This window comes from Cornus florida, unplaced genomic scaffold (assembly GCF_030987335.1).
Source record: "Cornus florida cultivar Cherokee Brave unplaced genomic scaffold, ASM3098733v1 CherokeeBrave_3.0.0_Hap2_Chr05, whole genome shotgun sequence".
NCBI lineage: Eukaryota > Viridiplantae > Streptophyta > Magnoliopsida > Cornales > Cornaceae > Cornus > Cornus florida.
This window is the reverse complement of record NW_026775575.1, coordinates 92,689,340-92,703,187: the sequence shown is the minus strand read 5'-3', so window position 1 is coordinate 92,703,187 and position 13,848 is coordinate 92,689,340. Positions and strand designations below refer to the sequence as shown.

Sequence of the window (13,848 nt, the reverse complement as noted above, 5' to 3'; positions counted from 1 at the left end):
CTTTTTGCTTCAATTTTACACCACATACACGCACGAGTGCACCACATGCAAAAAAAAAAAAAAAAACAAAAACAAAAACTACTCAATCCACATAATTTAAAATGTACACAATGCAAATGGACCCAACCACAATCCCATACTCATAACGTGAAAAGACGAAAATGCCCTTACGGCGACAAAATTGCTAAAAAATTAAAATGGTGAAAATCGGAAACGTCACAGTTAATGTAACATGTCCCATGGCAGCTCTATGGCGGCACGAGGGAAGGATTGACTAACTGTCCCTGACCACAAGGCAAGCTCCAGGGCATCATTTGGGGCCCAATTAACTCAACCACGCTAAGGTAGTCTTCCTAATTCTCTCTAGGGCACATTAACGCCACGGACCCATAGGCAATCTCCTAGGCGACCGGGTTTTCGCAAACTTTCCATCAAAAACCTTTCCCAAAATATTTTCTTTTGTTTCTTTCAAAAATAATTTTCCATTTCCAATCAAATTTTTCCCCTTTTTATGTCCAATGTCATACATAAACATCACATACTTTTCCAATGTAATGACAATAAAATATTTTATATTACACAATTCAACATACTTTCACATAACAATTTCTAGCAAATTAATAAGCACCAAAGGTATGGAATTTAAACATTAGGCATGTTTTTCTCACACAACAACAACAATACACATAATTATAATTTTCATATACAACAAATGAATCATAATGAAGAAAATTCATCATAATTATAGCATGCTAGACAACAACACATGAAAAATAATTCACTAAAATCCAAGAAGTTATGGATTAAATACCCCTACCCCAATTTTGTAAAAAACCCTCAAATGGGTCCAAATTTTTGGAATTCTTAGAATGGCCAAAAGCTTAAATTGCTTACATAGACTTGAAAATCTCACCGAGCTCTTCAAATTGCCGCAAACGACACTCAAAAATTTCAAGTAATGAGAAAGAAATCAAGGATTTAAGATGATGAAAGAAAAAAGAAAAAGAAGAAAGAAAAGAAAGATAGCCGTGAGATTGAGAGAGAAAAGTGAGGCCAGTAATGGTCTCTTGACCATTTAAAAGAAAAAAAAAAAATAGTGGGCCTTGTAACGACCCGAACCCGGAGGTCCGAACCGTTAGCCGGGTCCTTACTCGAACCCGAGGTCATCTATGTCAAACCCATCATTTCAAATGTCACAACATCACCCTTAGGATCATCCCTAGGTCGTCATTAGGCTTCAACATAATACCCAAAGGTTTCAATTGGGATATCGAAGAGGAAAGAGCAAAGAACCCAAAGCAGGCGCACTTCGGTCAACAGAAGTGGAGCTTCAGTCGGTCGAAGCAGGCCTTCAAGAACCGGTCGACCGAAATGACCCTTCGGTCGATCGAAGGTGAGATACTGAGAGCATATGAAAGGTTCGGTCAACCGAACCCTATTTCGGTCAACCAAAATGGAGATCCAGAGAGCATGCAAGAGAATCAGTCGACCGATGCACCATTTTGGTCGACCGAAATGGCTCTGCCAAGCCTGAAACCTGCTTCTGAGAAGCTACACTTGTGGGACTAAAGAGAAACTGAAATGGGGACTTTGCAATGGTTCATACTTGAACTAAACCATCAAAATTAGACATTCTACTATCATGAACATGAGTACTATCATACAGTCATCTTACAAGATCATTTATTACAATTACATGACATTAAACATAATGCTTACATTAGTTCCATTTACATTAAATAAATGCTAAGTCTCACACTTGAGTTACAAGGCCATGAATAATAACATTTGTTACATTTCCAAAACAATAGACATACAAAAGAATGGCTTAAGTACAAAATAGCAAAATGGTCTACTAACAACTTTCAAGTATGTGGTGGATTATCATCCGCCAATTCCTTTCCATGTCCTGAAAAAAAAATGATAAATATAATAGGGTGAGCAAAAGCTCAGCAGGTAGCACTTAAGACACGCTTCTTGTGCCCTCGTGAATCCATACAAAGTTCCACGAGATTTCCGACTTAAGGCATTTGCTACTACAATTGTTTTGCCCGGATGATACTGCAAATCAAAATTGTAATCTTCCAAGAATTCAACCCATCGTCTCTTTCTGTTATTCAAGTCCTTTTGGGAGAAAAGGTACTTGAGACTCTTGTGGTCTGAAAACACTTCAAACCTTTCACCATACAAGTAGTGTCTCCAACACTTTAGTGCAAATACGACTGCCGCCAACTCTAGATCATGAGTAAGGTAGTTGTACTCATGAGTCTTTAACTGTCGAGACCCATAAGCCACTATTCTACCCTCCTGCATCAATACACATCCCAACCCATCACGTAAAGCATCACAATAGATCACATAATCTAAGCCACGCTCAGGTATCACCAACACTGGAGCTGTAGTCAACCTTGTCTTCAATTCCTGAAAAGATAACTCACAAGCTTCATTCCACACAAACTTAATCCCTTTCTGGGTCAAACAGGTCATAGACGCTACCAAGCGGGAAAATCCTTCACAAATCTCCGATAGTAACCCGCTAAACCAAGAAAACTGCGGATCTCAAAAACATTCTTGGGTTGCTCCAAATTCAAAACAGCTTCAACCTTCGATGGATCAACTGACACTCCTCCTTTCGAAACAACGTGCCCCAAAAACTTCACCTCTTGTAGCCAAAACTCACACTTCTTATATTTGGCATACAATCGGTGCTCTCTCAAAATCTGTAGAACAGTACTCAAATGGACCTCGTGCTCCTCCCGAGTCCGTGAGTACACAAGAATGTCATCCACGAAAACTACCACAAACTGGTCCAAGTAATCGTGAAAGACGCAGTTCATTAAGTCTATGAATGCCGCTGGTGCATTTGTCAAGCCAAATGGCATAACATGGAACTCATAGTGTCCATATCGTGTACGGAATGCTGTCTTCGGGATATCCTCATCCCGAACCCGCAACTGATAATAGCCAAACCTCAAATCAATCTTCGAGAAACAACTGGCTCCCCTCAACTGGTCAAATAAATCATTTATCCTTGGCAAAGGATATTTGTTCTTGATGGTGGCATGATTCATCTTCCGATAATCAATGCACAACTCAAAGAACCATCTTTCTTCTTAGCGAACAAGACCGGTGCACCCCACGGCGACACACTCGGTCGGATGAAACCTTTCATCCTCAAATCATCAAGCTGTTTCTTCAACTCTTCCAATTCAACTGGTGCCATACGATACGGTGCCATAGAAATCAGCGCGGTACCGGGCATCAAGTCAATAGTGAACTCTACTTCTCGGTGTGGAGGCAACTCTATCAAATCTTCTGTAAACACGTCTAGAAAATCATGAACTACCTCCGGATAGTCTTCTCCCACAACATCATCTTCTTCGGCTAGAAGACTAGCCAAGAAATAATCTCCACGACTTCGTCCATGAATTCCATACAATGATGAAGGCTGGGAATCACTCCGATCTCCCATGAAAAAGAAACAATCTTCTTTTGGAGTGCAAACTTTAACTCTCCTTCTAAAACAATCAATCGTGGCATGAAAGAAGGCTAACCAATCCATCCCGAGAATGACATCAAAACTAGTCATGTCCAGGAGGATAAGGTCAAACACAAAAGTTCATCCGACTATCACAATGGAATAATCCCGCACAACTCGATTCAAGGACATTGAAACCCCAGCTGGCGTATCAACACACAACCCCCGATCCATGAAACTGACCTCTAACCCCGATGTGAGTGCAAATGATGATGAAATGAAGGAATGAGATGCACCAAAGTCAAAAAGAATACGAGCCCAAGAACCAAACACTAGAAAGATACCTTAAAGAACTGACGGTTCAGAAGATGCATCAGCCGGTGCAAGTGCAAAGACACGGCCCTGCGGTGCTTGTGCCTGAGAACTGCCACCCTGAATACTGGACTGCTGCGCTGGCACAGTAGGGGCATCCCTCCTAACGGATCGTGAGCCTTGAGAAGACATAGCAGGTTGTGGTGGTGGCGGCGGTCTGAACCCTGACAGCACTGTAGCCGACTGTGACGGCCTCTGTCGTGACCCCCTGCCACTACCGGTGCCTGCTCCCTGACTAGGACAATCTCTAATCAAGTGACCCTACTAGCCACACCCATAATAAGTCTTTAAAGCTGAAGAAACTGAAGACGATCTCATGGGACAACTAGACTTGTAATGCCTTGGCTGCTGACACTGAAAACATACAAGTCCACTCTTATCAAACCCAGCTGGCATAGGAGTGGTAGGAGCATATCATGTGGATTGCTGCCTTGAAACTGAAACAAACCACTCTTATTCTTCTTCCAAGAAGATCCTTCCGAAGATGGCCTTGCACCTCTCTTTTACTTCCACTGTTCCCTTCTTGCATCCTTATCTTTGATGTCAGCCTCAAGCATCAAAGCCCTCTCTACTGCCTCAGAGTAAACCTTGATAAACTGTGCCATTATCAACGGCCTCATTCTATCATTAAGACCGGAAACAATTTTCTGAGTCTTGTCAACTTCATCTTTCACCATTTCTAGAGCAAAGCGAGAAAGTGAGGTAAACTTGTTTTCATACTCTGCCACTGACATATTGCCTTGGATAAGACCAAAAAATTGGTCCATCTTTTGGAAATTGGGAAATACTTCCCGTAAAACAATTCTTTGAACTTTTCCCAACTCATCTCTTCCACCTTATACCGACTTGTAACAAATTTCCACCAAAGCTTAGCATCCTTAGCAAACTTGTAAGTAACTAGGATGATCTTTAAGTGATCCTCTATCACATCCATTGAGGTCAACTGAGTTCTAACTTGATCCATGTAGTCGTCTACTACCATTGGATCCGTACTGCCCTCAAATATAACCAGCATCAACTGAGAAAATCCCTTAATGATCTTAAGACGCTTCTGAGCTGTAGTCTCCTCAACTTGAACTGTAGGTTGTGGTGCCAGCTGCGGCTGAGCAGCAATTGCTGCCCTCACGGTACTTTGCAGCAATCGATTCAACTCTAGTGCCGCATAACCCTCACCCACTGCTACGGGTGTTTCCACATTATCCCTCCTTATGGGGACATTTCTCAGGGGAATCAAGTCCCTAAGAAGTGTGTCCTCATCATTTAGCTCCTCCGGATTGGAGCTAGAGCCCTCACCAACATCACCCCTAGTCGGCCTAGGGCCAACTTCTCTGGGATCCTCACACCGTGACATCGTGCTATAAAACGAGAAAACGGTTCAATAACAAGACACTAAGGTCCACTACGGTTGACTCAACATGAAATGATGCCGTAATAACACTTAGTATGCAAAACTAGGCAAGAAACATTCTAACATAAACATTTAAGCACGTAAGCACGTACACAGTTAAGCATACTTGTTCAAGTAAGAAGCAAGTAACAAATAGTCACATAAACAATGCAATCAACATCCCATGCATTCCTATGCATACCTCTACCCGTCATCCTATAGGTTTTCGAACCTTAGCTCTGATACCATTCTTGTAACGACCCAAACCCGGAGGTCCGAACCGTTAGCCGGGTCCTTACTCGAACCTGAGGTCATCTATGTCAAACCCATCATTTCAAGTGTCACAACATCACCCTTAGGATCATCCCTAGGTCATCATTAGGCTTCAACGCAATACCCAGAGGTTTCAAGTGGGATATTGAAGAGGAAAGAGCAAAGAACCCAAAACAGGCGCACTTCGGTCGACCGAAGTGGAGTTTTGGTCGGCCGAAGCAGGCCTTCAAGAACCAGTCGACCGAAATGACCCTTTGGCCGACCGAAGGTGAGATACTGAGAGCATGTGAAAGGTTCGGTCGACCGAAATAGAGATCTAGAGAGCATGCAGGAGAATCGGTCAACCGATGCACCATTTCGGTCGACCGAAATGGCTCTGCTAAGCCTGAAACCTGCTTTTGAGAAGCCGTACTTGTGGGACTGAAGAGAAACTGAAATGGGAACTTTGCAATGGTTCATACTTGAACTAAACCATCAAAATGAGACATTTTACTATCATGAACATGAGTACTATCACACAATCATCTTACAAGATCATTTATTACAATTACATGACGTTAAACATAATGCTTACATTAGTTCCATTTACATCAAATAAATGCTAAGTCTCACGCTTGAGTTACAAGGCCATGAATAATAACATTTGTTACATTTCCAAAACAATAGACATACAAAAGAATGGCCTAAGTACAAAATAGCAAAATGGTCTTCTAACAACTTTCAAGTATGTGGTGAACTATCATCCGCCAATTTCTTTCCATGTCCTAAAAAAAATGATAAATATAATGGGGTGAGCAAAAGCTCAGCAGGTGGCACTTAAGACACGCTTCTTGTGCCCCCGTGAATCCATACAAAGAATAGAGCAATAGGAAATGGGGATCATACGATATCGGGACAATATCACATAACAATCAATCTCAAATATATACAATATGATGCAATGGGAGTGCAATGCAGGTCGATGTCGCTCCCCATTTTTTTTCACATTTAAAACCATCACTTTCAAACGGTTAATATAACTCGCCCTTTAGTGACCCCACAGTGACACGAGAGAAGGAATGGCTAGTGTCCCTGACCTTTGGTACCCTCGCGGCGTCATTTTGGGCCCAGCTAGCTCAACCACGCTAGGACAATCTCCCTAGTTCTCTCTAGGCTATATTAACCCTCCGGCCCTTTGGTACTCCCGCGGCGACCGGGTTTTCATAAAAAATTTTAATCAAACTTCTTCCCCAAAATCCCCATTTTTCATATCAAAACAATATTTCCCTTTTTCATGCCCAATGTTGACACATGAATGCATCAATGCCATGTCTATGTCCATCATTCTACAACTAACTCAAATTTAATTAACAAAGCATGGTTCATAAGGACTTCCAAGGAATTTACAACATGTGGTCATACAATAAAAATCTAGCATGATAGGCATTTGAAAAATCAACACTTAAGCATGTTCTTCACATAGATCATTCAACACACATAATTACACAATTGACCAATATACACAACAACTAAGCAATTGACTAGATACTATACAAATTAAGCATGCTAAACAACCATTTATGAGAAGATAACTCACAAAAGTACAAGATTGCATGGATTAAGGGCCCCTACCTCAAGTTTGTGCAAAACCCTCAAAATGAGTCTCCAAAATCGAAATCCCTACGGAGGCTCAAAGCTGAAATTGTTGGTACTCACATGTAGAGCTCGTCGTGCTCTCCATTTTGCCTCAAACGGCACTCCAAAATTTCAAATAATGAGAGAGTTATCAAGCTTTAAAGATTGAAATAAAAGAAGAAGAAAAAATAAAAATAAAAAATAAAAAATTGGAGTTTGAGAAAGTGAGAGAGAAACTAGCGAAGAGAGAGAATGTGAGGCCATGTGTGATCTCTTGACCACTAAAAACATGAGTGGTGAGTCCCACCACCAACCTTTTCTTTTCTCTTTTTCTTTATTTTTATTCCTACACCACAAACATATATGTAATACACCACCAAGCTAATGCCACATAAAGCTCATAAAACAAAACGTATGAAATGCAAGTGAACTCAACTAAAATATCCGTACGCGAAACGTGAAAAGACGAAAATGCCCTTGCGTCAACAAAATTCTGGAAAAATGAAAAATCTTGAAAATCGGGAACATCACAGGCCTCACCAAAAATTAAAACATTTTCCTTTTTTTTTTTTTCTTTTATTCTCACCACAATTATATATACACAACTACATAAAACTCACATAAAGCACATTAAATAAAATGTATGGAATATAAATGGACCCAACTAAAATCCCTGTATGCAACAATTCTGGTAGCGGGTACCACACGAGACCGTCCGGCCCAAAAAACGAAAAAATGCAAAAATGACAACCATTGTATTTCTAGGAGTCCTAAACTCAAATAAATGCCCCAATCAACTCTCGAACACACCCGGCATACCCCACGGTGTCCAACACGCGAAATGAGGAAAGACGAAAATACCCTCGAAAAATTAGAAAAATCCAAAAATTGGAAGATGGTAAAATTTGGAAACATTACATCATCCAATAAAAAAAAATATTTGATTTGGTTAGATCCGATGTAATGACCGGACAAACTATCTATCATTAAATCAATTTCTGACAATTCGATCCACTAAGAAGTTTGTTTTTTTTGTTAATATATTCAAAATAAATTAAAAAGAAAGAAAGAGTGAAGGGCCAAAAAAATATGAACAAAAATAGAGAAGAAATTAGATATTTGATTCTTATGTAGATTATAAAAAAACAATAAATACTACATATATAAAATAAAAAAAAAATCAATGGGAGAAAGAAAAGAATTCAAAAAATGAAAAAAAAAATGGAATAATGAAGAGTTTCAATATTGTACATTGTAAAATACTGTGTAAACAATATTTTTGATTAATTTTTTCATCAACTATATACCGATTATATATTATATTTAGCTGGATCGAATTATTAACGGATCAGATTGACCAAAATTCATACAGATTGAAATCTAATCCATTGACCAATCCAGGTGTAAAGTTTATGTTTGTGGTGAAGATCTAACTAAAAATTTCATTCTCTAAAAAATCACGGTGAAAATCCGACAAAATTTTTCACTATGTTAAAAATAGGAAATTACAAGGTTTAACTTCCAAAACCCCCCTTTCTCACTTTCTAATATGCAGCTTTCAAGTGCTCTCTCACACCAATTTCAAAGATCCTAAGTGCCCTTATATATTAAACTATAAGAATATTAAAAATTCGGTCAAAACCAAATTACAACACGATTACACCTAAAACAAAATTTTAGTCACAACATCATAAATGTACATCTGAGAAAGACAGTTTGGAAGGTATGTTTGGTAGGGGTGGATCCAAAAACATTCTCTTGCGGGGCTGAGCTTATAGTGTAAAGACTTGTGTTTCAAATTATAAATTATAGGGTGGACTGCATTAATACCTCTTTTTTATTTGCATTTTGCAGTAAACCTCTCTTTTTTATTTTTATCAAAAGTTAAACTCCTCTCAACTATTCAAGAGGATAAGTTAACAGACGGTAGTTGAAATGAGTCATTTGGACATTGAGTTTTTTTTATATATTTTTGAGATAAAAATGTCATTGAGTTTTTTCATATATTTTTGAGATAAAAATATACAGATTTTATATATACTCCATGTATATATATACTCTGTTATCATTCTTAACTACATATGCTCCACCATTGCAGCAACACATACTCATTTCTTACTCTTCTTCTTTTGTTTACCCATTATATACTCCGTATTATATATTTATATATTATATACACCATTATAATGTTATACATAATATTTTATTTACACTATATTTGTATTCCAACCTTCCTTCACACCCACATGAATCTGGGTCTTTTCTTGATACTAATCTACTGTCTATCTATCTATCTATCTTTTTTTTTTTTTTTTTTTGGAATTATATTTTGTTTTTATTTATTTGGTTTTGATTAATTTTCATTTTATATAGATTTATTAAATAAAGTCATCTTCTACCACTACGGAAAATAATTCCTAAATGTTTTTCCTTATTTATTTTTTCTTTTTTATGCCTACATGTTTTTAATTTTATTTTTTTATTTCAAAATATTTTTTTCGTGTAAGAAATTCATTCCTTCCATGTGACTAATGTGAACTTGAGCATCATGACATTATTATAGAATTGTTTAGTCCATGATTTTATAGACAAAAAGTGAACTGATTGTTTAGTCCATGTAAATTAAATGAATTTTGTAATTCATTAAATACTTATAAAAACATGTCTAATTAATTAGGTCGTTGATATGCAGAAAGTTGGATAAAAAATTATTTGTTAAGAGTGAGGCAGTTGAATTAATATTGGTGTGAAATATAAGCCATGACTCCAAGAATTTATAACAACCAACTTCAATTTTTCCGTGTGAACTGATTGGAATTTCCTCCTTGTAAAAACCAAAGAAGGACTTGACTGGTTCAAATTTTTACATATATGGAATATACGAATTAATAAGAAATTCAAAACCTAGATATAAATATCGTCGTTGATGTCGTCGACATCACTGAAATTGAAAGTCCAATTTCCATTTGGATTGTTGAATTGCTAGGCAGCTCAAGATGTATAGATATATATGGTGTTCTTGACAATGGACTCGTTGTTTGGTACAACTTAAATTTATTTTCTATGGGTCCTGGTCTGAGCTTGGAATTCTATTCAACACATTTAATTTTGTAACTTAGTTGTTGACGTGACTTAGATCTCAATTCATCATGTGGTGGTCCATGCTGACTCGATCATGTGTGGTTAGCCAGAAAAATACAAAATGAGGAACAATTATATGCAGGATTATTCGTCTACGTCTTGGTTATTTATTTATTATTATTATTTTCAAAGACAGCATTGGTCTTCCTAAAGAAATTGGCCACCTAATTTATCTCCGTCGAGTAGTGGGATTCGTCAACTTCAATTCCAAATTAAAATAATAAGTGTTTTGTTTTTAATATTTTTGAGAAGTATTTTTAAAAAGTTGAACGAAACAAAATGTTACTAAATTTCTTGATTGTCTTCTATAACTAAAGTCTATGGCATTGGAATTCCACATCTAATATTTTTCCAAATTGGCCATAATTAATGGATATATCGTGGTAACTTTATATAAGTTCATGCAACGTCCAAAAGTGGACTATTAAACTGAATTACCCAACATATGAGTTAGAAATAAACATATAAAGTGACCACTGTGGGACTTTTCGTGATCTTTAAGCGAAAAATTAATCTAGACCGTTGAAATTACAAGCCAGTCTTCAGTCTCAGTCATTGCATGGAGACACAATCCAGATTTCACACATAAAAATTTTATTTATTGCCAGGAATCATTAATTTTTTCGTAGAAGGGATATAAAAATTTTGAGATTATCTCTTTAGGTCGAAGTCTACAAAACGGTGCATCAATATATAAGTGGCAAATTTTTAAGGTTTAAATTTTTCATGAATTTTTTTTTTTTTTTTTTTTTCTATTGAAATTAAATTCAAATTTAGCACAACCATGTCTTGTCCAACACTCAAAGTTCTAAAGACAAAAAACTCAACACGAGTTGCATGCCACAATATATATATTTTTTTTTATGAGACTCGAACTCTCTTACATTACATTTGACTCCGTTTGCTTAGACGTAAAATATTTTTTTATTTTTCGATATTTGGTTGTCGTAAAATATTTACGAAGAAAAAAAATATTAAAATTTTACAAAAATAATTTCTTCATAAATTTTCGATAAGTTATTTTACATGTCACACCAAATGGACTCGACCTCAACTTCAACATAGGCCTTTGTTAAATACCAACAAAGTAAAAATAAAAGAATATTTTACTTAAGAAAAAAAAAAATTTAAAAACTATTTTACGTCGAAACAAACGAAGCCAATATTAAAAAGAGAGAAGATACTACTTAAACAACAAGTCTCCCCCAATTATTTCTTTTGAAAATCATGGGTTGCAAATCCGAATTCTGACCATCCTCAAATGAAAAATAAATTGCCCAACTTTGAAGGGCTAGGTCTGGCCCCATTGGGTTCCAATCAGGCCAAGTCGGCCCAAAATCAGGATCAAGCAAGCCATGGTGCATACAAGGTTTGGGCCGACAAACATGATTCATGCAAGCACCCGAACGACGTCACTGCAATTATTAGGTTTCATGCATATTCACTTGATAAAATTATTAATTTATAGGGCAAATTACATCTAAGGCTCACGTGATTTACATATTGTGCAATTAAATAAAAATATGGACAATATTACAATAATGTCTAAATTGACTAATAGATTTTTGAATATAAAAGTAAATTTACATATATGACCTTAAGGCACTTAACTATTATTTAAAAGAAAAATCTGGAAGAAAGGTGACGAGATAATTTACGTTTTTACCGCTCCTCGTACGCAACTCAATTTGGCGGTAAACAACAGAATAGTTTGGAAGATGAATGCTTGTTGGCACTGGTACTTGAGAACTTATGTGACTTTTTTTTTTTTTCGAAAGATAATATTTATGACTTGTTGATTTGTATGTGTTGATGAATTAGTAAGGATAATATAATAGATTCTACCACACTTCAAAAAAATATCTAAAAATACCTTTGAATTGTTTTCTATACTTTTCTTGCTTGGTCTGATTTGGTTGTTTTCAAGAAACAACCAAATATATTGATAGAATATAATTTTTTGAACTGTGGTAGAATATATTATATTATCTTTACTAATTCACCAACATATATAAAAAATAAAAAAAAAAGTCATAAATATTCATCATATAAGTTCTCAAGTACCAGTACCAACAAGCATTCATCTTCCAAACTACTATGTTGTTTACCGCCAAATTGAGTTGCATACGAGGAGGGGTAAAAACGTAAGCTACCTCATCAACTTCCTTCCAAATTTTTCTTTTAAATAATGGTTGAGTGCCTTAAGGTCATATATGTAAATTTACTTTCATATTCAAAAGTCAATTAGTCAATTTGGACCTTATTGAAATATTGTTCATACTTTTATTTAAGTGCATAATATGTAAACCACGTGGATTCTAGATGTCATTTGCCCTACTTTATACACCTTAACACGTTTTAATAATTTTTAACATTTATTTTCGAAATGAAATGCAATATTTATCCACTCCCAACCATTTCAAATAAATAGGCAAACCTTAAACTCAACATTTCATACTATGATTACTAACCCCCTCACTTATGCCTTAAGGAAGAGTTTGTCACCGGCTTCACACGATGGCTTAGCTCATCTTACACTCACACTCATAACTCAACAAAATCTCAAGATGATATCAATCAAGTAAGTAATTAAATTCATAATTAACATCAATAGTTCAATACTGTTACTAATTGTGATCATATATGAAAATTTGAAATGATTATGCAGAAAAAGGGGAATGAAACGGAGATGTTGATGGATGAGCGGAGTGTTGATAGGTCTCCATGGGCATGGACAAAAGCTACAATGCTTGTGGTGGTCGGAATTGTTATATTGGCAGTTCTAGCAGAACCACTTGTGCATAGTGTTCAGGATTTCTCTAAAAGACCAAATCTGCCATCTTTCTTCATCTCCTTTATCTTAGTTCCGCTGGCTACTAGTTCTAGGGTTGCAATTTCAGCAATCAAACCCGTAAGTCGGAAGAAGCCAAGAACAACTTCTCTAACATTTTCTGAGGTTTGTTTCTCCCTTTCTATATTCACGACTTGGAGTACACTAGACATATATAATAAAAAGAACAATTTAATGGGAAATTTTTTATTAGTGTTTTGAGTAATGTTATGCAAAACACACAATACTAACCAGAATTTACATACAGAATGGTGACAACTGACTACATTCTGCATAAGAATTCCAATTGATCGTATATTCATTTTGCTAATTGAAAAAAAAAAATCCAGCTTCTTTTGATCAAGCCAAGGATAATGGGCAAAATCATTGCCATAATATGTTTGTACTGATACAGATCTATGGTGGAGTATTCATGAACAATGTTGTTGGTTTTTCGGTACTATTAGTGTTGGTTTATTTTCGGGGATTGTCGTGGGATTTCTCAGGAGAAGTAGTGATGGTTCTACTGGATTATGGTGTGATGGGTGTTACTGCAAGTTTGGTGTCCATCATCCCAGTTTGCATATCAATGGTGGCATACCTGCTGTACCCGCTGTCTTTCTCATTGTCTACCTTCTTTATTACTCTTTCTGCGGCTGAATGCACCAAAATTGCCTAAATTAAAGCATATTCAAACCAAAATTGATATGTAACATGACTCCCAACTTTGATTTTGATTTTGTTCTTTTATTT

At 36.4% G+C, this 13,848-nt stretch overlaps 1 protein-coding gene across 1 annotated transcript; it reads left to right on the top strand.

Annotated features, from left to right (window-relative positions):
• Positions 1-11,526: 11,526 nt before the first annotated feature.
• LOC132309720 (sodium/calcium exchanger NCL1-like) lies at positions 11,527-13,774 on the top strand. The gene is made up of 4 exons (XM_059808005.1): positions 11,527-11,634; positions 12,757-12,846; positions 12,934-13,221; positions 13,511-13,774. Exons 1-4 carry the CDS (start codon positions 11,527-11,529, stop codon positions 13,772-13,774), a joined length of 750 nt encoding a protein of 249 aa, XP_059663988.1.
• The last annotated feature ends 74 nt before the right edge of the window (positions 13,775-13,848 follow it).

What these genes read in the sequence shown, in the direction of transcription:
- LOC132309720 (XM_059808005.1), top strand. Translation starts at nt 11,527, where the DNA reads ATGAAAAATAAATTGCCCAACTTTGAAGGGCTAGGTCTGGCCCCATTG. An exon ending in CTCAAGATGATATCAATCAA is followed by an intron (nt 12,847 to 12,933) that starts GTAAGTAATTAA and finishes ATGATTATGCAG; the next exon opens with AAAAAGGGGAATGAAACGGA. An exon ending in CTTCTCTAACATTTTCTGAG is followed by an intron (nt 13,222 to 13,510) that starts GTTTGTTTCTCC and finishes GTACTGATACAG; the next exon opens with ATCTATGGTGGAGTATTCAT.